At 35.2% G+C, this 25,161-nt stretch overlaps 1 protein-coding gene across 3 annotated transcripts in view; it reads left to right on the forward strand.

Annotated features, from left to right (window-relative positions):
* RAB23 (RAB23, member RAS oncogene family) overlaps positions 1 to 24,810 on the forward strand; it is a 43,542-nt gene extending 18,732 nt beyond the window's left edge. For all 3 annotated transcript variants that reach the window (XM_074310606.1, XM_074310605.1, XM_074310604.1), the window contains 4 exons: positions 13,132 to 13,288; positions 16,838 to 16,920; positions 21,200 to 21,292; positions 22,621 to 24,810. In XM_074310606.1, coding sequence (XP_074166707.1) covers positions 13,132 to 13,288; positions 16,838 to 16,920; positions 21,200 to 21,292; positions 22,621 to 22,760 — 473 coding nt within the window. In that variant the 3' untranslated portion in view covers positions 22,761 to 24,810. The remainder of the gene's footprint in view (positions 1 to 13,131; positions 13,289 to 16,837; positions 16,921 to 21,199; positions 21,293 to 22,620) is intronic.
* The last annotated feature ends 351 nt before the right edge of the window (positions 24,811 to 25,161 follow it).

The raw sequence follows: 25,161 nt of genomic DNA on the forward strand, positions 1-25,161 counted from the left end.
TCATTGTATATTTATTGTTGAACTGGCCTTGCCTCCTGTTGTTATTCTTGAATGCTCTAAGACCTGGCTTTTTCTCTTAATGCTGCCATCATAGTCCTAGAGATTGGACTGGCTTCAGACCAGTGTTTACCAAATTAAACTGACTTTGGATCTCTCTTTATGGGTTCCTGTTAAGAGCTCCAACTGGCTTCAGGTTTCTTTTTTCTTTTTCTTTTTCTTTTTTTTTAAACCAGAATTTGTACTGGCTTCTGATTCACACATTATTATCCTTCTTAAGTGTCTTCAAGCTTCTAATTGTTTCTGTATAAAGTCCTGTACTGAATGGTGGAGCTTACTGTTTTTTCCTTTGTTCCATCTGGTGTTTGTTAAATTGATTTTTATTTTATATATACGTTGGTGTTTGTGTGAGAGAGGAGTCTTCTAGGAACTTTCATGTTATAGTCTTAAACAAGATTCCCCCATCCTTATGGAATTTCTTCTTAATAGGTTCAGCCCAGTTCATCAATTTTTTAGATCCTAGTATCATCAATTTATTAGTTAAAGTTGAGGAGGTTCGGCACAGGGCAGAGAGAGAACCCCTCTCTGGTCAGTGCAAGTCCTTCATAAATGAATTTACGAACCCAAAAAGTTAGACTGGCACAAAGAAGTTTATTGGCACTGGGAAGTCAGCTTTTGCTAGGAGGTGGACTTCTTTAGTGGTAAGGTCAGAACAGAAAAGTTCATAGCAAAGGAATCCAGACAGAGAGGTAAAGAGGGGTGTGGTCCTGTTAGGGAAATAGGTGAGAGAGATAGAGAGGGCCTGGCATGATTCCTGCTTTTAGATCCTCTCTGCAAGGAGTTGAGCCCAGTTGCCTCTTTTTATAATTTGAAACTTGGCTAGGGACTGGGTGCAGTTTGATTTGAAATCAGGCTGAAATTTTTGAATTGAATAGAAATGTACCACTTGGATGGTCCTAGACTAATCTCCAACTTCATAGAGGTCGATAGAAATCTAGATCCCCAGCTAAATGAGATTACTTAAATTTGAGCTAAGTAGGTCTCGACCAATCTTAATGAAACCACTTAACTCCCTGAAGGGTGGGCCCTTATCGGAAGAGTTTTAGGGCTCACCTCACAAGGACAGTTTCAAGGGAGACAGTTTCAGGGTTCTCACATCATTTCTCCCTCCTCAAACAGTTGTCACCCAAATTCATTTAGGCAAAAAGGGCAACAATCTCAGACTTCTGTAACTTTCAGTTGGCAAGGGTCATAGAGATATCTCTAGTTTATTTGGGGTTCATGCCAAAAGGGGAGGTGTGAGATCTGAAAACAGTATCAGGGCATCCAAGGGATGTTGTGTATTCGTCCCATGTTCTCCAGATTGGAGGGCAGTTGAAAGTGCATTGCTTGAAGCCTAGAGAAAACAGATCTCAGGAGTAGATTAAAAGTGGGATTGTTATCCAGGGTTGAGATGATGACGTTTGAGAATGGGGCCTTTTTGCAGAAAATACATCAGATCCCGTCTGTGAGCTGCTTTTAAGAAAGCCCACCTAACAATTCCAAATGCCTCCACTGCCAACAGAGCTCCCCAGCTGAAGGTATTTAAGGAGTTAATTGCTGGCCTGAGTATAGAATACCAATCGAGAAAAGTAGGAGAGAATATGCTAGGAGCAAAAAGTTCTCCTTTGGAGTGAGAAAAAGGTAGGAGAGTGAAAGTGAGGGAAAGGAGGATGTTAGTCCATACTACCCTCCTTTCTCCAGAGTATTCACAGGAGTATTTTGAAAAAACTAGGCAGTTTATTTCCCTGACTGGAGCTTAGGCAGGCTTTAGCAAGTGCCCTGAGGCTTTCAGGGGTGTTAGCAAAAACTGAAAGTAGTTTCTTTCCAGAGGCCCGGGAACATGCAAAATATGAAAAGCATATTTGGAGTCAGTATAAGTGTCCACTCCCATTCCTTTCCCCAGTTCTAAAGCTCTGGTTAAGGCAGAGGTCCTAGGAGGCAATGACTTAATTTCTAGGTTGCCATCGAGAGTCACCACGGAATAACCTGCCTTTGTATCCCCCATTTTTAGAAAAGTTAATTTCTCCCGGTTGGGTGGAGTCAAGGAACAGGGTGAGGAACACAGAAAGTCAGGTCAGGTAAGAGACCCTGATATTTATTAGGTCTCCAACCAAGCCACTGATGCCCTTTTGGCTGTGGACCCCGTGGGGAGTTAAAACCTCTAATGGCTGTCCCAAAATTAGTTTTGAGATCTCTTTAATTAAAGGCAGCCACTGCTCTAAGGCTGGATGGCTAACCTAGCTAAGTACACAGCTACTGTGAGGCAGGGTCTGGAGGATGGACATGGCCCTGCCTGGCAGGGCTGCAGATCAAGATAAGAATGCAGTTAAGATTCTCCAAATCTTTCAATTGTCTGCCTAGAAGTTTGTGCTTTTTTGATTTTTTTTTTTTTACATCTCTGGGGGTCTGAGAAGAGAGTTGGGTCTCACTATTAAATCACCAAGGTGGCTAGGCAGAAGAGAGATCTCAAGACAGGTCCTTGGCCCCACCCCTTACTATCCCCACTCTATGGTGGAGGGAGAGGAGAGACCAGAGAGCCAGATGGAGAGTAAAAGAGAAACCCTTCCCATCACCGGCTACCAGGTATCTGGTTGTTGTGGTGGAACAAGGGGGAACTTGACCAAGTCCCAAATTCCAAAAACCTGTGCAGGATGTTGGGGGGGGGGTGGTTCTACCCCTGTACCAAGCAGCCACCAGGTGTTGGACTGTTGTAATGGAGAGGCAGTCCCTCCAGTGCTTCTCCTGCTCGGAACTCAGGACAGGAACTTCAGTCTTCTCAAACAGTTTCTATGACACCTAGAGCACAAATCTCAGTCTGGGAGAGATTTGCATTGAAAGAGGCACCTTTGCTCTGAGTGGAGGAGGCAGAAGTTGCCCTGAGGAGAAAAAAAGATTGGGGAGTCCCAGGTTTTAGTTCAGAGAGAGAGAGGGGGAGAGTTAAAGAGCCAACAGCTGTTTGTAACTACTGAGTGGGAAAAACTTGGCTTCTCCAATTTCCTCTGTTTATCCTCCAAGTGTTGGCCTTGGACCCCTCAGAGAGTTGGGGTCCAGCATGGCCAGGTTTCTCCTTGGTCTGGGGGAGACTCTCTGAAGGGGATTTAGAGGAGTGCTTTGAGATGCAAAGGAAGCCTCCTTTGTCTCTGGAGGGGCTGAGTGGAGGGAGTCTGATTCCCTTCCAGCAAATCTAATCAGCCTCTTAAGCTTTCCAGTTTGGGGATTTTTCTCAAGCAAGGATTTTTTTTTTTTAATAATTTTTATTTACCAGATATATGTATGGGTAATTTTACAACATTGACAATTGCCAAACATTTTGTTCCAATTTTTCCCCTTTCCCACCCCCCCAGTTGGCAGGTCGACCAATACATGTTAAATATGTTAGAATACAAATTAAATACAATATACATATACATGACCAAACAGTTGTTTTGTTGTACAAAAAGAATCGTATTTTGAAATAGTGTACAATTAGCCTGTGAAGGAAATCCAGAATGCAGGCGGACAAAATTAGAGGGATTGGAAATTCTATGTAATGGTTCATAATCATCTCCTAGAGTTCTTTTGCTGGGTGTAGCTGGTTCAGTTCATTACTGCTCTATTGGAACTGATTTGGTTCATCTCATTGTTGAAAATGGCCACAGCCATCAGAATTGATCATCATATAGTATTGTTGTTGAAGTATACAACGATCTCCTGGGTCCTGCTCATTTCACTCAGCATCAGTTCATGTAAGTTTCTCCAGGCCTTTCGGAAATCATCCTGTCATTTCTTACAGAACAATAATATTCCATAATATTCATATACCACAATTTATTCAGCCAATCTCCAATTGATGGGCATCCATGTTTTTGGCTACCACAAAGAGGGCTGCCACAAATATTCTAAGCAAGGATTTTTTAAGAAGCAGGAGTGTTCTGTCTCATTTTTGACAGGAAAAAGTCTTAGTTTTCCCCAAATTCTATAGCATCTCATCCTTCTCTAGACAATGTCTAGAAATGGAAAGCCACAAAATGCTATTTTGTCAGAACACAGAAATTCCAATAGAGCGTCTCCTGAAAATTCTGCTTGAGCCTGGGGCTCCCAACAACCCAAACCTACCCGGTGTTTGGATGTCCACTATAGAATAGAGGGGAAAAAGATTTTTTATCTTGTCCAGATTTCGGGGTCTTCTGTTGGTCAGAGAACCAAAAATGGTGAGGTTTGGTGCAGGGCACAGAGTTGTGGGAACCCCCTTCTGGTCAGCGCAGGTCCTTCATAACAGAATTTTCAAACTCAAAAAGTTAAACTGACAAAAGAAGTTTATTGTTGGAACTGAGAAGCCACCCTTTCCTAGGAAGGCTAACTTCCTTAATAGCAAGGTCCCAACAGAGAAGTAAAAGTCTAGCAGAGGAATCCTGGCAGAGAGAGAGATAAAGTTCCTAGCAGAGAAATCCTTACAGAGAGGCAAAGAGTGTAGTTCTGTTAGGGAAATAGGTGAGAGATAAAGAGAGGGATTAATGCTAAAAAGAGAATGCCCTTTCAGTGGGCAGAGTGTCCTCAAAGGCAGCCATGCCCAGGGAGAGGTCCCTTGGCCTGGCATGATTGAAACTTTGGCTAGAGGCTGGGGACAGTTTGAGTTGAAATTGGACAGAGATCTTCAAGTGAATTGAATAGAAATTTTAATGAGTGTCTCTGGACTAATCTCCAGCTCAATAAAGGGTGTAATCAGTAGTGAGTGTTATCAATGGGGGGTGTGTAGGTCTCCTCCAGGATAACAGAATGAAACTACTAGTCTTGATTCCCTCCGGTAGGTCTTTTGCAGAGGGAAGAGTTCAAGGAAAATCTCTCCTTCAAGGAGTCTCTACCTCATTCTCCCCCCTCCCCCAAGTCACAGAGACACAATATCTGGGATTCCCCCCTCCCATCAAAGAGGTACCTTAAAATTTACTGAACATGCTTTCTATGACTTTATTCAAGTCATGTATGAGTGCTTTAAAGAGCATAGGGTAAGCATAGATAACTGAGGATACTCCTTTAGAGACCTCCAATCAAGTTGACATTTAACCATTGACAATTTCTTTTTGAGTCCTAACACTTAATCCTTTCTGAATCCATCCAAATTCTATTGTTGTCTAATACATATATCTCCATTTTGTCCACAATAATAGTATAATATGCTTAGTAAAAGCTTGGCTAACATCTAGGCAAACTATATTCACTGGATTCTCATCTACTAGTTTACTAATCTTGTCAAAAAAGAAAATTAGTGTATGATGAGGTAAATACCTAATAATGAGGTATATACCTCAATAGATTAAGTGAGGTCTAGTGGCAGGATTCGGGGTACAGGGAGTCACATGGAGCTCCCCTGCAACCCTTAGGATTTGGCACAAGGATACAAAGTTAAATCAGGTCTAGTGGCGGCGAGAGTCCCCTGTAAATGAATTTACAGGCCGAAAACCTAGATGGGTAAAAAGATGTTTATTGCAAGATTTGGAAGCAAGGCCAAGGTCTGGTTAGTAAAAGGCATTAGATAGAGGAAGATATACCCCGAAAGCAGCCGCGGGGACAGAGAGTCTCGGATGCCAGCATCTTGGCTGGCATCTTTCAAATCTCTGACCAAAGATGATTCTAGCTTTGCTGTTTTTATCTGCTTGAAGAAGCCATGTGGACGGAGCTCAGGTTAATTCCTGGAAGGCCAGATTTTTGGCGGGCTTTTCAGATAGTTGGGGTTGGGTTATCCAAGCCAGCTCAGATACGGATCTTTTCCCCTAAGAATACAAAAGGGTGGTTTTGACCAGATCTTGTCCCAAAGGTAGATCAGACAAGGAATCTTAAAGGAGGCTACGTCCGCAACAGTGTAGACTGTCAGCCCATTTTTGATGAAGTTGTGTGTAGCGAGCTGTCGTCTCTAGGAGCTGCCGGATCACTCTCTAGGAAGAGATCTGCTGTGTCTTCTACTCAAATCTCTCAGACAGATTCTTCTTCCTGTAACGAACCGTTGTCTCCAGGCAGTTGCTGTTAACTCTTGTCCAGAGAAGTGACTTCCCTTCCTGCAGAGAGCCCCGTCAAGCCTGATGCAATGCAGAGTCGTCTTCTATCTCTGGGTGTCCTTTCTTTTATTCTCCCAGAGAATGGGCGTGGGATAATGCAAGGGCTTCTGGGAAGAACCACTTCAGCCAATGAGCTTGCTCCTTCTATCAAGTCAACCTGAGTTCTCACCTTGTAATTGTCCAACCTGAATTCTCACCTTGTCACTATCCAGACAACCTGAGTTCTCACCTAGTAATCCTAACAGTTGTGTTGGCTCTTTGTGATCACCATTTCTTTCTAAATGTTTGCCAGCTGTCTTTGATAATTATTTATTGCAGTACAAAACAGGTGCTTCCTACTCGGAGCATGTTTCTTCCTCTTCAGTTAGTCCCAAATCTTTTTGTAAACTTTAATTATTATATTGCTGTTCTTTTCTTTTTCTGTATAATACTCTCCTCTACTCAGTCTCAGATCCCCTTCTTTGATATATTTAAGCTTCATTTCTCTTTGTTTTACAAAACCTTCTCTCTGATAACCTGAAGTTTAGAGAGGCACTCTGAGCCCCTAAATCTTCTCCAGGAAGATCATCCTGCACTTGAAATAGTCACTTGACTATGGCAGAAATATAAATACTGCACATTTGATTGAAGGCACTATCCAATTCTCTGCTTTAAAAAAAAAAAAAAAAAAGCCTATTTTTGAGTATTTATATCTCAATCCTATATATCTGGTTAAGGCTTGATTACTCAACTTGATAGGTCCACTCACCTTAGTCTCAATAACAATTTTACATCCACACTTAACCTCCAGTTCAGCCTTTTGTCTCTCCTACCAGTTTGTTTTAGCCTCTTAATTTCCCTTTTCTTATTTACTTTGTCTTTCCTACTATCTTCTTCCTGTTCTTGAGAACCTTTTCAGGTTCTCCCCCCTAGTCTACTTCAATTTGCCTTAATTCTCTTGCTCTGCTTCTTCTACCATAATCTCTCATAGAAGCTAGAAATAAACTCAAAATTGGAAAACTTTAATACTTTTTAAGATACTAATACTGCCAAGTCTCATTGATATACATCTGTATGCACTTATTTTTCTTTCTTTTTTAAAAAGTTTTTTATTGAAGCTTTTTATTTTCAAAACATACAAGGATAATTTTTCACCATTGACCCTTGCAAAACCTTGTGTTTCAATTTCCCTCTTCCCCCCACTCCCTGTCCTAGGTGGCAAGTAATCCAATATATATTAAAAATGGTAAAAATATATGTAAATCCAATATAGGCATACATATTTATACAATTATTGCTACACAAGAAGAATCATATCAAAAAGGGGGAAAAATGAGAACAAAAATAAAATTCAAGCAAACAACAACAAAAGAAGTAAAAATGCTATGTTGTGATGCACACTGAGTTCCCATAGTCCTCTCTCTAGGTTATACATCTATTTTTCTTTATTGTGTCTTTGTTGGCTTTCAGTTTTGATTCCTTGGATTTTTTAACTTGATAACCTTATAATATCTTTTAAGAGCAACTAGATGGCACAACAGATAACTGGACTTGGAGACATAAAGACTCATGTTCATGACTTCAAATCCAACCTCTTTAGACACTTAGTAGTTTTGTGACCCTGGGCAAGTCATGTAACCTGTTTGCCTCAATTTCCTCATTTGTAAAATTGAACTGAACAAGGAATTACAGACCTCTTCAGCATCTTTGCCAAGAAAACCCCTGCAAAAGGAATCCTAAAGAGTCAGACGTGACTGAACAACAAAATGTACCTCTAAGAATATGCTAAAGAGATGGATTTCAGTTTCATAGAGAAGCTTGGTGTCATTGAAAGTATTGCTTAGTTTTCTAAATGCAATCTAAACTATCATCTTCCTGTTCAATTCTGGACTAAGCTTAGTGTTCATTTACATTGTAAAGCAAAACAAGATGGGAAAAATGAGCTTTTCGTATGCGGCTTATATCAAAGTTTGAACAAAAGTCATTCTTCAATATCTTTTTTCTGTGTGGATCATTAGGCTCAATTCTTTTTGAGTTGTTAAAAGTCTTAAGAAACTTTTTAATGTTCTGGGGTTTATTTTCAGGACAAAGTGTTTATGCATTGTGTGTTTATACATTAAGAACTGCCATAATTCATCCTGCAAACTATTTTATGTTTTGATGAAGCTTAAATATAACCCATTTAATAGACTGTACTGATCATTTTAAGTTACCAAATCTGATTCTGTTAATGCAGACCCTGTGAATTGTTTTATTTAGTCTTTCTTGTGTATGCAGGAATAAAGTACCTCTCCCATTTTTGGTTAAAAAAAAAAAAAAAAAAAAGAAAGAAAGAAAGAAAGAAAGAAATGCCACAATTAAAGTTCATATAAGTAGTATAGAGAAAAGAAAATTGTGTAAATACATAATTTTGGGACAAAATTGGGACCAAAGACTAGATCTTACTCCCAAATCAACAGTTTTTCCCTTGTATTTCTTTCTAGATAACATTATAACTAATTTTTTCCTGATATCTTTGAAAATCAAATCACTTTGTTGGGATATAAGATGAATCCTTTGTTATTATTAAATTCCATATATTTTAAGATAGTATTGTGGCGAAATTCTAGTATTTAGTGTGGGTTTGGTTTTTTTGAAAAGTTTTTCATGCTGTGTAATAATTTAAATAGTATACAATTCATAGTAGTTAAGCTAACATGTATATATTGCTTTTGACTTAGCAAAGGGCTACCTCCAATATAGACTAGCTGTGTAATTTTGAGCAAGGCACTAGCCTCTCTGTACTTGAACCAACTAAGTTAAAGACAGATTGTTCTGACTTGAAATGGTGGAGGAAGGTATCCATAAAATATCAAGTCTTCTTGTCCCTAACCCCCTTCCTTGTTTTTGGCCATAGTTACTACATACACTTCTTGAGCTTTTAGGAACTTAATTGCTTATTTGTCAGGGTTTAGTATTTTTGACCTATTTTTCCGATTGTATTTACTGTTTGTTGAACTTTAGTAATTTTCTGTTTCTTTCTAAGTAACTAATTGTACTTTTAGGGCAATTGATTTTAATATTAGCTGAAATATCTTTCTACAGTCATGGAATACGTGTATACCTCTATGGAAACAGGAGAATGAATTATCTGATCTGTTGTGGCCTTATGACTTAATGGAATGATATATTGACAATCCATATTATGTATATGATATTTAATTATAGTAGCTGTTTACATATAAACATAGCTCTTTCCTAAAAACACTAAGCAGTTGGTTTACTGAATTTAAATTAAATGGTTATCTGTCCTAAAAGAATTCATAGGCTTCCCCCCCCCCCAAGGCTGGGGTTAAGTGACTTGCCCAGGGTCACACAGCTAGAAAGTGTTAAGTGTCTTAAGTCCAGATTTGAACTGGGTCCTCCTGACTTCAGGGCTGGTGCTCTATCCACTGTGCCACCTAGCTGCCCCTTCATAGGCTTTTAAAAAGAGAGATGGAAGAAGGTGTTTTTTTGTTTTGTTTTGTTTTGTTTTTTAAAGAAAGGACAATTGAAGAAAAACAAGGTTATGATCAGAAAATTGACTGGAAAAGGAGATGCAGTTTTGTTTTTTTGTTGTTATTGTTTATTTTTAGTGAGGCAGTTGGGGTTAAGTAATTTGCCTAGAGTCATGCAGCTAGAAAGTGTTAAATATCTGAGGTCAAATTTGAACTCAGGTCTTTCTGATTCCAGGCTGCTATTCTAGCTATTCATTGTGCCATCTAGCTGCCCCTGGAGATTCAGAATCTTAGGAATAAAACAAATTTTTGAAAATTAGAATTGAGCAAGAGGAAGCCAATGAAGTTGTAAGAGACTAAGAAGTAATAAAACAAAATTAAAGAATGAAAGGAGAAAAGAGAAAGTGAACATTTCATAAGGAAAATAATTGATCTGGAGAACAGATCAAAAAGAGAAATCAGGCTATCTGAAAGCTATGCTCAGAAAAAGTGTCTTGATATAATAATATAAGAAATAATTAAAAGAAAATTGTCTTGAAATATTAGAACAAAAAGGGAAAGAAGAAATAGAACAAAATCTACCCATCATCACCTGAAAGAGATCCTACACAGAAAATTATGGGACTATCTTAGCCAAATTCCAAAACCCCCAGGTTGGTAAGAAAATATTATAAATAACAAGAAAAAACAAAACAATTCAAATACAGCAGAGCCATGTTAGAATCATACAAGACCTAACAGTGGCTAAATTTATTTATTTATTTATTTTTATTTTATTTTTATTTTTTTTTAGTAGCTAAATTTAAAGACTACAAATCATGGAACACTATTTAGAGCAAACAACTGAGGTTGAAGCCAAAAATAGCATACCCAGCAAACTTAAACATAAACTTGAAGGGAAGAAAAATGGATATTCAGTGAATTGTCACTTTTAGGATTTTGTTTTGAAATGACCTGAACTTAATAGAAAATTTGACACACAAGATCCAAGAGAAATAAGGTAGACATCAAAAACTAATTACAAGAGACTCAATTAGGACAAACTTTATTTTTTATACAGGGGAATATAAACTATGTCTAAGATTGTCAATAATTTCAAAAGAGATTGGGGTAGAGCTCAGTATGATGTTATTTCAAAAAGCAAAACTATGCTCTCATGGTTTCAGAAAAGGTAAAAAGAGTAATTATCTTATATAAATGAGGTTCCAGAGGAAGAACTGATGCAGGAATTAGAAGGCAGAGGTGGTCTGGTAGTTCTGGAACACTGCTCTCCTTGGTAATGGTTGAAGAGAGAGAACAATCATATATATCTATAAGGGTATAAAAGTCTTCTGAATTCAGAAAGAAATAAGGGGGTAGGGAAAAGATAAGGGAAGAGAAAAATCATATTCATTTAGAAAAGAATAAAAGTCTTTTAAATTTGTAAAGAAATAAGAATGAAGGAAGAATAGGTTGGAAAAGGAATGAGATAAGGTGTGTAGATTAACGGAAGGGGGATAAAGAGGGAACAACATTTATGTTTGGGAATCTATAAAAGTCTTCTAAATTCAGATAGAAACAAGAGGGTAAGGGGAAGGGTTGGGGAAGAAGATAAGGGAGGGATCCTGGTGGGATGGGAGTAGGTTGAGGAAAATTAAGAAATAGGAAGGCAAGATGGTGGACAGAAGTAAAGTGGAGGAATCAGGAGGGATAAGAAATAAAGATATATATAAAATGTCAGATCAGGAGTAGAATTTATTATGTTAAAAAAAAAAAGCAGAGGTAGTCATCATGATTTTAAACAAAATTAAACCTAACCTAGATTTAATTAAAAGAGAAAAATAGGGAAACTGCATTGTATTCAGTCGTATTATGTTAGACTGTTTAAAATAACTAGACAGTATAAGGTTGGAATATTGCTGTGATGTAGAAAATTGAGTTGGGGAAGTTAGAAAAATATGGAAAAACTTGGAAGCTGTTATCTACCTTCAAAGAAACAGGACAAACAAGCATACAATGGGTTTTATTTATATATATGCATATGAAGGTGTATATGTGTATGAATATAGATATCTATATGTGTATACGTATATACATATATATATATATATACATATATATATATATATATATATATATATATATATTTCTGTGTATATATTTACATACACTCGTATATATCTTTGCTTAATTGTAGCCCTAATGGGGGAGGAGGGGAGGAGGGGGGAAAAAAAGAACAAAATAGAAAGTGCACAGCAGAGAATAAAAGAAAACCTATTAAAGAAGCAAAGAAAAGATAACTCTGAACACAATGTGTAGTATTTATTATAAAGGCTTTCTTGAAATGGAAATTTATTGTTTTATATTTTGAATCTTACCCTAACTTCTTCTGCAAACATGGCAATGGATTATTTTTTTCTATTTTTAATTTGTTTACAATATATTTTCAAAAACATACCTGCTTATGCTAAATTTGTTACATGTATTTCTCCTGATTTTGTGGGAATACTTTTTTCTTTGCATAATTTCCTCATCTTTCCTTGACAACCTTTCAACCCTCCACTGTAATAGGTAATGGTTTCATTGCTAAAGCTTCTACTTCTATAGATTTATTCCTTTTATTACCTATCCCTTTCCTTTCTACATTTTTCTTTTCTACTCCCCTTTCCTGTAGCATATTAAATAGATTTAAGTTTTGGAAGAATAAGAAGCTTGAACTGATTGTGAGAAAATGTCTTGATTACTAGATATATTAGTTTGCTTTATAAGTGGAATATTTCTCTCTTCTTGCATTGCTGCAGTTGTCTATTCTATTGGAAATAGCAGCTTCAGTTAGGAAACTCTTTTTCTTTTCCTTGGAGGTAGACTGCCCAGTTTGGAGGTATTTTCTTTTTTAAGTAAAGAAATGAGTAGATACAAATATGTGATCTAAACTAATTAGATCATTTGAATATTTTTCCATAGTATAATTCTCAAATTGGAATTCAGGATTATTAGGTAGAATGTTGTTTGCTTGTTGTCCTTTGTACTCAAAGAGGACCAAAATGACATCACTATGTTAGAGTTGAATTACAGTGTGTCTGACTATCTAATCAGACCAATATGCACTTGAAATGCTCTGCTACAGGTTGGTCATAAATAATCCTTATGAACTTTTGGAATAGTTTCTCTAATTTTGTACATCTCATGTTTTTTTTGGGCTAATTCAGTTTTGCTTTGCTTTTAGAGTATATATAGCATCTTCTCTGATGAGGACACACTATTCTGGGTTGTCCTGTGCCAGTGTTTCCCATGTCATACATTCAATTCTAAAGTTCTTAAAAAGAGATCCTGAGAGTGTCTTTATATCTCTTTTTCTGACTACCTTGTGAAACTTTTGCCTTGTGTGAGTTCTCCATAAAATAATTTTTTTTTGGCAAATCTACATTTGTCATTTGAAAAATGTGCCAGCTTAGCAGAATTGTGCTCCCTGTAGCATTCTAGGAATGGTGTTGAACAATTCCAGTGAAAGCGTAACTTACTTGAAATTTTAAAATAAGTAGACTTAAGTACAAGTGAAATAAAATCCCCCTTTCCAATGATGATTTTATTAATTTTAATAACAATCTCTGTTTTTTTTGTGTTTATAGGAGCCCAAGCTTGTGTACTTGTGTTTTCTACTATAGACAGGGAATCTTTTGAAGCAATATCCAGTTGGAGAGAAAAAGTAGTAACTGAAGTTGGAGATATCCCAACAGTACTTGTACAAAACAAGATTGACCTCTTGGATGATTCTTGTATAAAAAAGTAAGATGGCTGCCTCCTTTTAATTTTACAAACATTAATTAAGTTTGGTATAACTTTGGCTTATAAATTTTAGGAAAGCTGCTTTTAAAGATAAATTATATGAGAAATCAATGTAGATTATTCTTGTAAATGATTTGCATGGAAATGTTAATGTTGCATTTAAAATGGGACCTCTGTATATGAAATCTTCTAATATTCAGATGCTAAATCCTTTTTATTCTTTCTATTTGTGGGAATTCATGTAGTTGTAGTACCTTACATTTATATTCAATTCAGTTTTGATTCAATAATATTTCTTTAATGCCTACCAAGTGTCAGGTACTGTGCATACAAGCAAGAAAAAGATAGTCCCGGCCCTCAAGGAATTTACAGTCTAGTGGAGGAAGATAATCAGAGAGCTAGGAATAAGCGCACAGGGGGTTACAAGAGTAGGTTATTCTGTGGAGTCCATGTCAAGCTGAGTAGCTAAATGGAAATGGAAGATTTTGACCCTTCAATAAAAGAAAGCTCTTTATATTGTACTTTAAGGTTTACAAAGCATTGTTTGTCAATAGGCAAGGATAATATGATTAATATTCTCAGTTTGAGACATTTAAAAAAATATTTTGGTATCTTTTGTTTTTTATGATCTTTATGATCTTCCTCTATCCAGTTTGCTATCACCTTATAACTAATAATAACTAATAATCTGAGTGGGAGAAAAAGCTCAGCAAAATTAATCAACCCATCACCATCTGAAAGAACATGACAGTTTTACACCCATAGTGCTTACTCTGTGAAGAAGAAAGAGGAAAGGAAAAACTATATTCTCAATTCTTCTGGATAATGCCTTTTCATTATAATTATTCAGTATTCAGTAGTTAAAGACATTTTAGGTACCACAGATCCTATAAATACTTTTACTAGATGTTGACATATTAATTTATTTAAAATATTTTTAATTCTCAGAGTAATCACTTACTGTTTATGGTATTTGGTAAGAAAATGAGAGGCAGTTTGGTTTAGTGGGGGGAAAATAAAATTCTGCTTTAAATTAAATATACTTAATAAATGTGTTACCGTATCATTTCATCTTGGGCTTCAGTTTCCTTAGTTGGATAATACCTTTAGGACTTTCCTCATAGAGTTGTTTTGAGAATCAAATCAAATAATATATCCAATGCACTTTGAAAACCTTAAAGCCTTATATAAATATCAAGATTTCATTGTTTGGGGTTTTTTTATAATGCAACTTTCTGTGCAAATTCAGATTTGCAAATAGAATTTGGCAATCAGCTTGATCTTCCTATTAAATTGATTTGCAGAATACAACTTAATTATGATAATTGATAACCTTGAAAAATCTTGGCTTTGTTTTCTTTAAAATTGTTCCTGGTGAAATGAAAATTGGAAATATCTATGGACATTGCAATAATGAAGATGCTGACTTGGCCTTTTCCCAAGCAATGTTAATTTGTAGCCAGAATCTGTATAAGAATCAGTTTAGTTTGTTGTGTAATGCCAAAGAAACTGAGGCAAGATAGAGATTAGAGAGTTTTTAATATTTTTTTTGAAAGGGAAAGATTGTGTTAGGGGCATGCTGCTCCCAGGGCTGATAGCCAAAGCATCCAGCAACTAATGTGGGCTTCCCATGAAGTATATATACACATGGCTCCGCTACAGAGGTAGACCTAGGCTGGGACAGAATCAGAGCACTGAGAGGGGTAACGGACTATCAATCCTGTTCTGACAGGGTGGGGGAGGCACAGGACATTCTGATAAGTTGGGATGTGGAAAGGCACCAGACATTCTAATGATGTCTAATATATAAAGTCTTTCTCCTTATCTGGATCATGATGATTAGGAGGAAGGGGTGGTATTGCAGGATTGAGCAGAACAGTTAGGCAGAACAATTCAGGGAAACTGAGGCAGGACAATTTAGGTGAACTGAGTAAGGACAATTAGGGAAACTGAGTCAAGACAATAAAAGGAAACTATGGTACAACAGTTGCCCTTTTTTAGAGTGCAAAGATTTGCTACTAAGAGTCTCACATAAAAAGAAGTAGACCCCTACCACTTATAATGACTTTAGGGTTATAGACAGAGTGATGGCTTAATAGAATTGTCGTGGAGATTGGTGAGTTATACATATTTGTTTAGGGCTAGCAAAGAATAAAGAATGGTGTTAGTAAAAAAAAAAAAAAAATTGTTCTAATTATCTCCTATTCCCACTACTAAGTGTAATTAATCAATTTATTTTGTAGAGGGGTGAGAGATACACTAATAGTGATGGAGGTCCCCTGGCTGGTGTCAGAGGTTTTTGTGAAAGAATTCACAGTCCCAATCTCCAAGCGAGATTTTTTGACAAAAATTGGATTTATTTTCATTGAGAAACTATTTCCTCAGCAGCTTGCTTCCTGATTAGGAAGATAGCAAAGGTTTGGGTACAGAATCTTTGGTTTGGGGCTAGGGAGTGATTGGGGCTAATTTCCAAATCAGTAAAAGTGGTGATTGTTTCCCAGATCAATTGAGAAGTGGGACATTCTCCTGGAAACCAGTTAGCTTTCTCAGAGCTGGAAAATGGGCGTCATTTTTAGGAATTTCTCTAGGTCAGGTGGCCCACCCTCCACAAAGATCAAGGAGACAACAATTCTATTGCATCAGTCGCATTTAAGTGTTTTAAAAATTAAACTTTTAAAATCTGACAAATAAAACAAGATTTTAGTCTAGTCACTTTCCCCAAGTTATATTCAGCAAGTTGCATAAATTTAATAATTTATTAAATTGAAGTGGATAAAATACCAGAAATAAAATTAGGAAGACCCAGATTCAAATTTGTCTTTACACTTTTAGTAGCTGTGTGACCCTGGGCAAATCACTTACCCCTTTTTGTCTCAGTTTTCTTTCTAGTAAAATGAGGTGAAGAAGGAAATGGCAACACACTGTAGTATTTTTGCCAAGAAAATCCCCCAAATGGTGCCATGAATGGATAGACAATATATTGCTGGAGAAACTGAGCAAGATAGAGATTAGAGAGTATTCAATACAGAATTTATTAAATGGAGAGATTTACTGGGACCAAATGGATCCATGGTTTGGTCACAGGGCTGAACAAGACTATTGTCTCAAAGAATCCAGCCGTGAATGTCAGACATACGATTCTTTTATAGGGTTACAAGAACAATGATATAATGGGGGAGGTACTTGGATGGGGATGACCTAATGAGGGGAGAAACCTAGGATGAGGATGACATGAAGGAGGCAAGTACCTAGGAGGGAGGTACTGGAGAGACTCCTGATATTCTAATAATGTCTGAAATGGATAAAGACCTTTATCCCATCGAACATTAAGAGGGAATGACTACAGCCTAAGGTCTAAGATATAAGATATAAGAGGGAATGGTTATAACCTGAGGCAGAGTAACTGAATAGGACAATTAGGGAAACTGGGTCAAAACATTAAAAGAGAATTGTGCGACAACAACATGACTAAACAACAATAAAAATAAATTTTATAATAATTCAATCATATTAGAAAATAAGCATTTTCTTTTCTGAATTTTTGTGCAGTGAAGAAGCTGAGGCATTGGCAAAAAAATTAAAGTTAAGATTCTACAGAGCTTCAGTGAAAGAGGACTTAAATGTAACTGAAGGTAAATTGAATTTTTTTAAAAATTGCTTTTTAAAACACTTATAGTGCATTAATGTTCTATTTTACCCTTCCTTTGCTATTCATTAATGTACCTGTCTTTCTACATCCTCCTCTCATGAACTATAATATCATTATTATTGAATATGAAATGTTTTATTTGTAGGATTATCAACCTAATAAGGTTTTTTTGGTTTGGTTTTTTTGTTTTTGGTGTTTATTTAGCAGAAATATATCTTGTTTTTATTTCCTTATTTAATAAGTATGCAAATTTTCTCCCAATAATGTAATAAGTATTCAGCATACATCATTAAACAGCATTTGAAAGCTAATGTTGGTTCTTTTAATCAGTGGCAGATTAATAATATAAATACATATTGCAGTATATATAAAGTATATTTCTTCCAGAAATGCTTAATCTTTTGTACCAAAGATTACTGAATTGTTTTAAGTTCCAGCATAAAGTTATAAATGGGCCACCTGGTTATAGACTATATATAGGTATATATCTACTTCTTACAAGTAAATGGCATTCAAGAAAAGTAATAAAATTAATATAGTGGATTCATTGTATATTCCTGAACTTGCTCATCATTTTGTTAAGGCTCACTCTCTAGGCTATATGTAATCTTCAGCCTGGAAAGTTTTCATATAATTTAAGCAAATAGGTATGACTGAATCCATTTTGAGATTCTAATGTTATGTAAATACTTGAAGAAATGGATTAAATGTATGCCCGTTTCTGCTCTAATTAGTACAATTATAAAAAGATTTGAAGGATATATAGATGCTTTATATACTTTAGCTATAAATATTTCAAGACATAAAATTAACATCCTTCCATCCCTTCAAGTCCTATTCCACCCCACCATAGCCCTATTACTCTAGGTTAACTATCCCTACTGATATTTAGTTTGATGCAGATTGGGAGGAATGGGAGGTGGTTATAAACCATATTTTGTCCATTTTGAAATTAAATTTATATTCTAAGTTTATCAGACAGTGGTTGGTTATACAGTTAAAATATGCTGCAATAAGCATTTATTAAAAGACTAATATACAAAGGATTCTATTAGATAATGAAATACTGAGTTTAGATAAACATGGTTCCTGCTTTCAATGAGCTTAGTCTAGTAGAAGGAATAGCCATAAATAGATATATCTATAGCTATAATACACACTATAAGATGATAAATACATTAGAAAAGTACAAAATAAATTGCTACAAGAATACTGAAACTGGAAAATTGGCTTCCTGGAGGCGGAAATATTTAAGTTAGTTTAAGTTCTTAATCAACAAGCATTTATTAAGCTCCTACTACATGATAGGCACTGGGGATGCTTAAAAATTAAATAGTCCCTTCTCCTTAAGGATATTATATTCTATTAAGGGAAAAACTTGTAATACATATAAAGTATATGCAAAATATATATTTTAAATCAAATCTGTGATTTCTGATGAGGGAAATCCTTCGGCTAATATAGATTAGCACCTTCCCTGCTGTTAATACTTTTAGTGAGTTACTTGGGGCACCTAGAGGTTAAGTGATTTGCTGAATTTGTGTCAAAATTAGGATTTTGAACCCAGATCTTCCTATCTCAGAAGTTGACTTTACTTTTTCCTAAGGCAGATAGCTTCACTTTATGTGAAGGTGAGGGCATAATTCTAAAAAACTGGTGAGGAGGAAAGACTCATATGTAAGGTAGTGCTTGAATTAAGTTTTCAAAGAATTGAGAGGTTTTAAGATGTGGAATCCTTTAAAAACATAGAGGCAAAGGAACTGTATAAGAAATAGGAAAAAAAGGTCAATTTGATTGAATTTTATTGAGTTCATAAAGTGGGATAGTGACTAACAGAAAGGTAGGTTGGAGCTGTCTTGTGGAAGACTTTAAGTGTATAGTTCTCCTTCAGATGCCAGCATGTGTCCTCTTGGCTTACCTGCCTAAACCCCTAAGGGAAGTTCACCCTGAAACCTCTATGGATAATGAAACCTACCTGAACTCATTCCTCAATAGTTAACAAACTGCCCCCCCAATCTGAGTCATACCCACCTCATCATTCAAATCCTGTATTCTGTCATCCATTGCCCCTTATCCCAACTCCCACTCTAAAGTCACCCTCCCCTTCTATGATGACTCCTGTATATATAATAAATAATAAATTTGCTTTCATCAAATTTTTTCCATTCTCACTCCTTTCAACTTTGATACCTTGCCACCTCCTGATTACAGTCTCCCTTTTAGCACAATCTAAACATTCATTCCTTCTGACTCACTGTTTGAGGTGAGGAAGTTGGAATAGTCCTGGCTCCCCATTGCTACTTTGAACTGCTCCTTTACCGTCATTATTCAGTAACCTTACCTTTTTTGAGGTCCATTCGATCTATCACCCAAACAAAATCAAAGCAGTTGTTGTCTGTGCTAATATCTTGACTTTCTTCATCAGAGTTTAATACCTGACTCATAGTCTTTCTCTCTTTCTCAACTCTTAACTTGCTAAGGTATACTTGCTCCTTTACTTGAACAAATGATCTTTTTCCATTCCATCTCTAGTAGACTGTCTTCTCTATTATCCCGTCTCACTTTTTTCAATCCCTTACTATTTATTGACTGCTTTTTACTGCTTACAAATATGCCCATGCCAGTTCTAGCTTCAAAAAAATGTTCCATCAATATCATCCATTCCCTCTAGCTATTGTCTTATATCTCTTCTTCCTTTTGTGGCTGAACTCTTTGACCAGGTCATCTGCAATAGGAACCTTTACTTCCTTTCTTCCCACTCTTTTCTTAACTCTACAATCTAACTAATAACCTCATCATTCAGCAGAAATTGCTCTCTACAAAATTTCCAGTGATCTTGTAATCTAAATCTAAAGGACCTTTTCTCAGTCCTCATCCTTGAATTCTCTGTTTGTAGCCTTTGATATTGTTACTCTCTTTTCCTTGATGCTTTCTTCTCTCCATTTTCTATTACTCCATACAGATAAGGCATAATTAGGACCTTTTGGTTTTAAAGTAATGAAAGTATTTAGGAACATCAGGAAATAATTAAGAACCCTTAAAATTAGCTATCTAATTTTGATTTTGATGGTGGTGAGCCTCTTCTGAACTTACTTTCTTCCAGGATCTGCAGAGGTAATTTTACCCAGGTAAAGCAGTTACTCACTTAATATTAAGTTTAGATTCATATTGAAAGAGTTCTAGTTCAGTAAATTGTCAAATACTTAAACCTGAAAGGCACCTCAAAAATCTAATCCCTTTATTTTACTTATAAAGCAGCAGCATTGAACTACCTTTGGTATAAATAGCTAGGTTGTTCAGTAGATAGAATGCTGGGTATGGAGTCAGGGAGACCTGAATTCAAATTCAGTATCAGACACTTATGCTCTAGCTATAAAATCCTGGCAAGTCACTTTACCAGTTTCACTTAATCTACTGAAGAAGGAAATGGCAATCCATTCTCCTGTCTTTGCCAAGGAAACCACATGGACAATGTGGTCCAAAGGGTTATGAAAAGTCAGATACAAGTAAACTACAAAAAATTATCGAATAATGCCATCACTTGGTCAAATTATATGGCTATATTTATTCTCTTTTGTGTAATTCCAAATTGTTTTCCACAATGGTTGGACCTATTCACAGCTTCACCAAATGTGATTTGATGTGCCCCTTTTTCCTACAACTATTGCACTATTGTGATAGAGGAAAACAATTTGTTTTCCACAGGGAACTAGAATTCTAAAAGTAATTAACAAAGTTGCTAAAGAGGTGGATTCAGTTAGTCAGAAATGGGTCCATATATCCTTCTTAACCACAGTTTTAGCACAGAACCTCATCTGGCTCAAACTAATTGGGGTCAGTGATCTGGCAAAGACAAATGGGCAAGGAGCATGCTAATTGCATATTAACCAACACTCCCTATAGGAGGAATTTTCTGTCATCTTTGAACATGGTATGCATAACAAAAGGGAAGAGGAACATATTTAGGAGGGCATGAAGGCAGAAAGGGAGGTGCTGCTAATAGCAGAATATTAACTAATTGGGACCACCAGGGAGGAGACTGGGTGGAGTTTTATTAATAAAAGCATGCTCTTCTGTACCAGTGCATTCCTCCACCAAAAGGACAAGGCCATAGGAATGTAATAAATGCTCTTAAACTCACTCTGAAAACTTTTCCTCATTTTGGGGGGCTTTTGGGGGGTTATATTCATAACACTATCATTATTGTAAATGTGAGCTATTATATTCACACAATATTATTGACTGAACTGTTTTTATTTTAGTTTTTAAATATTTAGCAGAAAAATATCTTCAGAAACTCAAACAACAAATAGCTGAAGACCCAGAATTAATGCACACGAGTAGTAATAAAATTGGTAAGTGCTAAACATAAAATATTAAGTTTGATAACATTTTCCATCCTTTTATTTTTCACTTAATCATTTATCTATTTTTTTAAAAATGTGTTCATTTTCCCTTTACAAAATGTGAATAAGGAAAGCACAAACTTATTGATGTTTAAATATAAGATAAAGGTATAGATTGCCTGATTCTAATTTCTTAACACATTATAAATATGAAGATCAAGAGAGGTATGCAAAATAGCTTAACTTTTAAAAATATAATCCCTATTTGTATTTTTAAAGGAAAGAACTTTGCTGACTATCCCATTTTAAAGATATTTTATGTAAGACAGCAGAAGTTAGGCCACTTGAATTTTTTTCTTCAGTTTATTCCCCTCAATTTCCTATCATTTACATCTTATATAAGCAATTTTGTATTCACTTTTTAGTTTCTGTGGGAATAATTTATATTAAAACCAATTTTTATTTTTTTATTATTATCAACTGAAATTTAAAAAAAAACTATCAATAGCATTTTAAATATTTAAACTGTAGATAATTTTAATGTAATTTATTGCCTTTCAAAAATAGCACCTGAAATTTTAGAATAAAATAGATAACTTAGAGTATTGGAATTAGCATTTTTAAATTTATTGGCATAAAGTTGGGCAAAGTAACTTCTTATTATTTCTCTAATTTCCTCTTCATTGGTGGAAAGATCCCCCTTTTCATTTGTAAGACTAACAATTTGATTTTCCTCTTTCCTTTTTCTGATCAGATTTACCAAAGGTTTATCTATTTTATTGGCTTTTTCATAAAAACCAACTCTTGGTTTTATTAATTCAATAGTTTTTTTACTTTCAATATTAGTGATTTCTCCTTTTAATTTTTGTATTTCAAGTTTGATTTTTGGTTGGGGGGTTTTAATTTGGTCTTTTTCTAGCTTTTTAAGTTGCAGGCCCAATTCATTAATCTTCTCTTTCTCTATTTTGTTGAAATAAGCCTCTAAAGATATAAAATTTCCCCTTATTACCGCTTTAGCTGCATCCCACATATTTTGGTATGATGTCTCATCATTGTCATTATCTTGGGTGAAATTATTAATTGTTTCTATAATTTGCTGTTTCATCCAGTCATTCTTTAAGATGAGATTATTCAGTTTCCAATTACTTTTTGGTCTATTTACCCCTAACTTCTTACTGAATGTAGCTTTTATTGCATTGTGATCTGAAAAGGCATTTAGAATTAGCATTTTTAAAAATACAATTATTTACTACTAATAATAGTCTTAGCTTCAAATCACAGGATGGTATGCTGCTTTGCTGATCCAAAATAATCTGCATTTTCCCTTCAATTTATAGGTGTCTTTAATACAGTTGGTGGAAGTCACCCTGGCCAGAATTCTAGTACACTTAATGGTGGAGATGTCATCAATCTTAGACCTAACAAACAGAGAACCAAGAAAAACAGAAGCCCTTTTAGCAGCTGCAGTATACCTTAAAGCCATTTACAAGGGAGGGGGAAGAAAGGCAGAAATTGAATTAAGCTGTGCAATTAAGCACCCAGCTGTAATGGTATGTTAATGTGTTTTCTAGCAGACTTTGCACCTACAGGATCTCTGATGGATGGTGAACTTAAATATTGCTGTGGCTGTGTTCTTTAGTGTGTACAGAGAGACCTCTGGTGGCAAAATTGGAATCATTGCTACCCCTTGTGCACTGATTTTAATTTATCTCTCTCTCTCTATATATATATATCTATATCTATACACACACACACACACACACACACACACACACACACACACACACACATAAATACATAACTAGACGATGCTTCTCCTGTTTTGAAGGAACATTTTAAAAAACATGAAAAACAGGTTTTGCTGAATTTTAAAGAATATTAAAAACACAAACAATGCATAATAAAACATTGGTACAAATCTTCATATTAACTATGGACCAAATGAAACAGCATTCTTTTTAATGGAATTTATCAGTCAGCCTTTAAGGAAAAGTATAATTCTGAGAGGTAAATTGTAAATCTTGCCTAGACAGCATTAATGTATTGGCAACTTGTGCAATATCTGTATAATATGTGAATGTTATCAGAGGTATGCATGTAGATATCTGGTACTAAAGTTAAGCCGAATGTTAAGTACAGTATTTCACCAAGGACGCTAAGTTTCTGACCAACATGCATAAAAGGCTACTACTGCTACACAGACATATACAACCACTTATTTAAACTGTGCATTTCATATGAGAAATTCCAAGCCTACTTTGAAAGATGAAATTGCTTCTTCCTGTACTTGGGTTTAAAAAATTCATTGTGCCAAAAAGAAAAAAAAAAAAAAAAGATATATATATTTTTTCTTGATGGGAAAGCTTCAACTATCTTACTTTTTGATTCATGATGTCTTCTAAAAACAATTTTCCAGATTAAAAAGCTGAATAAAAAGAGGAACATATACTTCGCTTATTTCAAGCTAATAGTGTAGCTTTTAAAAACAGGTAATAACAATTTTTTATATAGTCATCTTTAAAAATGATACACTTGTATCATCTAAGGTTGGGAGTGTATCAAGATTAATTCATACATAAGATTCTGTGAAATGATAGGCTATATGTAACATATTTAACTGCTGAGCACCATATTGAAAACTTAAATTTATGAGCATAATTTAATAATAAGCTGCACTTAAAAAATTTTAATTCCACAAAAGTTGTTCTTTTTTTTAACAGATTATTTTTTAATGGCCAGCATATCAAAATCATCTCTTTATTTATATAATTTGTAAGATGTTTTAAGCTTATCCCTTAAGAATTTCTATAATAAAATCTCAAATTTATAGATTACCTTTCTTCTGGAAAGTTCCATTGGGAGAAAATGCAAAAATAATTTTTTAAAGAAATATTTTAATACTGTAAACAGTAAGTGCCAGAGTATAAAAATTGTGAGTAGAGACTATTTACTTAGACAATGCATATATTCTATTAATATTTGTCATTATAAGTTAATGATAAATATTAGCAGGCTTGTTTACTCTCTGTATAGCATTTTAACATAATTGAATGTTATAGGATTTTACAATGGTATGGGGAAAGAAGGTTTCTTGAAAATGTCATGAAATCATTTTACATTTACTTGTACTTAGTATTTGATTTTTTTTTTTAAGAGAACTTATTATCCCCAGGTTTTCATATGGTATGTTGGATATTTTAAGGTAACATGGTATGTTAGAGGACTAGCTTAGAAGTCTGGAAGGTCTCAGTTTAAGTCTTAGCACTCCCACAAATTGACTCTGTGATCTTCAGCAAATCATTTAACCTCTCAGTTACTCCAGGCAGTTCTCTAAGACCATAGATTACAAAACAATGACAGATCTGCTTTGATAGGTCTTTGCTAGCTGGGAGTTTCCTAAACTGGAAGTGTCAGAGTTTGTAACATTCTTCAGTGGACTATTTCCCCCTTATTTCTCCTCCTCCCCCATCAGATCAAAATGTAACTGGGTTATTTAACAAATAAAAATCAACAAAAGAGACTGTTAATTTGTGGTTTTCTAAGTCAATATACAGCTAGCAGAAATTCTTTTTTACTAAAACTAGTGAAATCCTAGAATGACAGTTTGGAGTTTTCAAGGGCATCTTTAGGCTAAGAGGATATTTGCTCTACAAACACTAAAATAATCAGGAGATATATATAAACATAGTAATATAAAATACTTAATTCTTGTGCTGGCAGTTGTCATAGATCATTGCTGGCATTGGGACTTACATTGAAGAAAACCTAAGTCCCCAACATTAAACATTTCATAATTGCTACACTTTTATTTTTCCTTGTATAATTTCTTAGATGAGTCTTTTTTTGTGGGAAAATCTCATATATGTATATATACATAC

The sequence above is a fragment of the Sminthopsis crassicaudata genome, chromosome 4 (genome assembly GCF_048593235.1).
Source record: "Sminthopsis crassicaudata isolate SCR6 chromosome 4, ASM4859323v1, whole genome shotgun sequence".
Classification (NCBI taxonomy): Eukaryota; Metazoa; Chordata; class Mammalia; order Dasyuromorphia; family Dasyuridae; genus Sminthopsis; species Sminthopsis crassicaudata.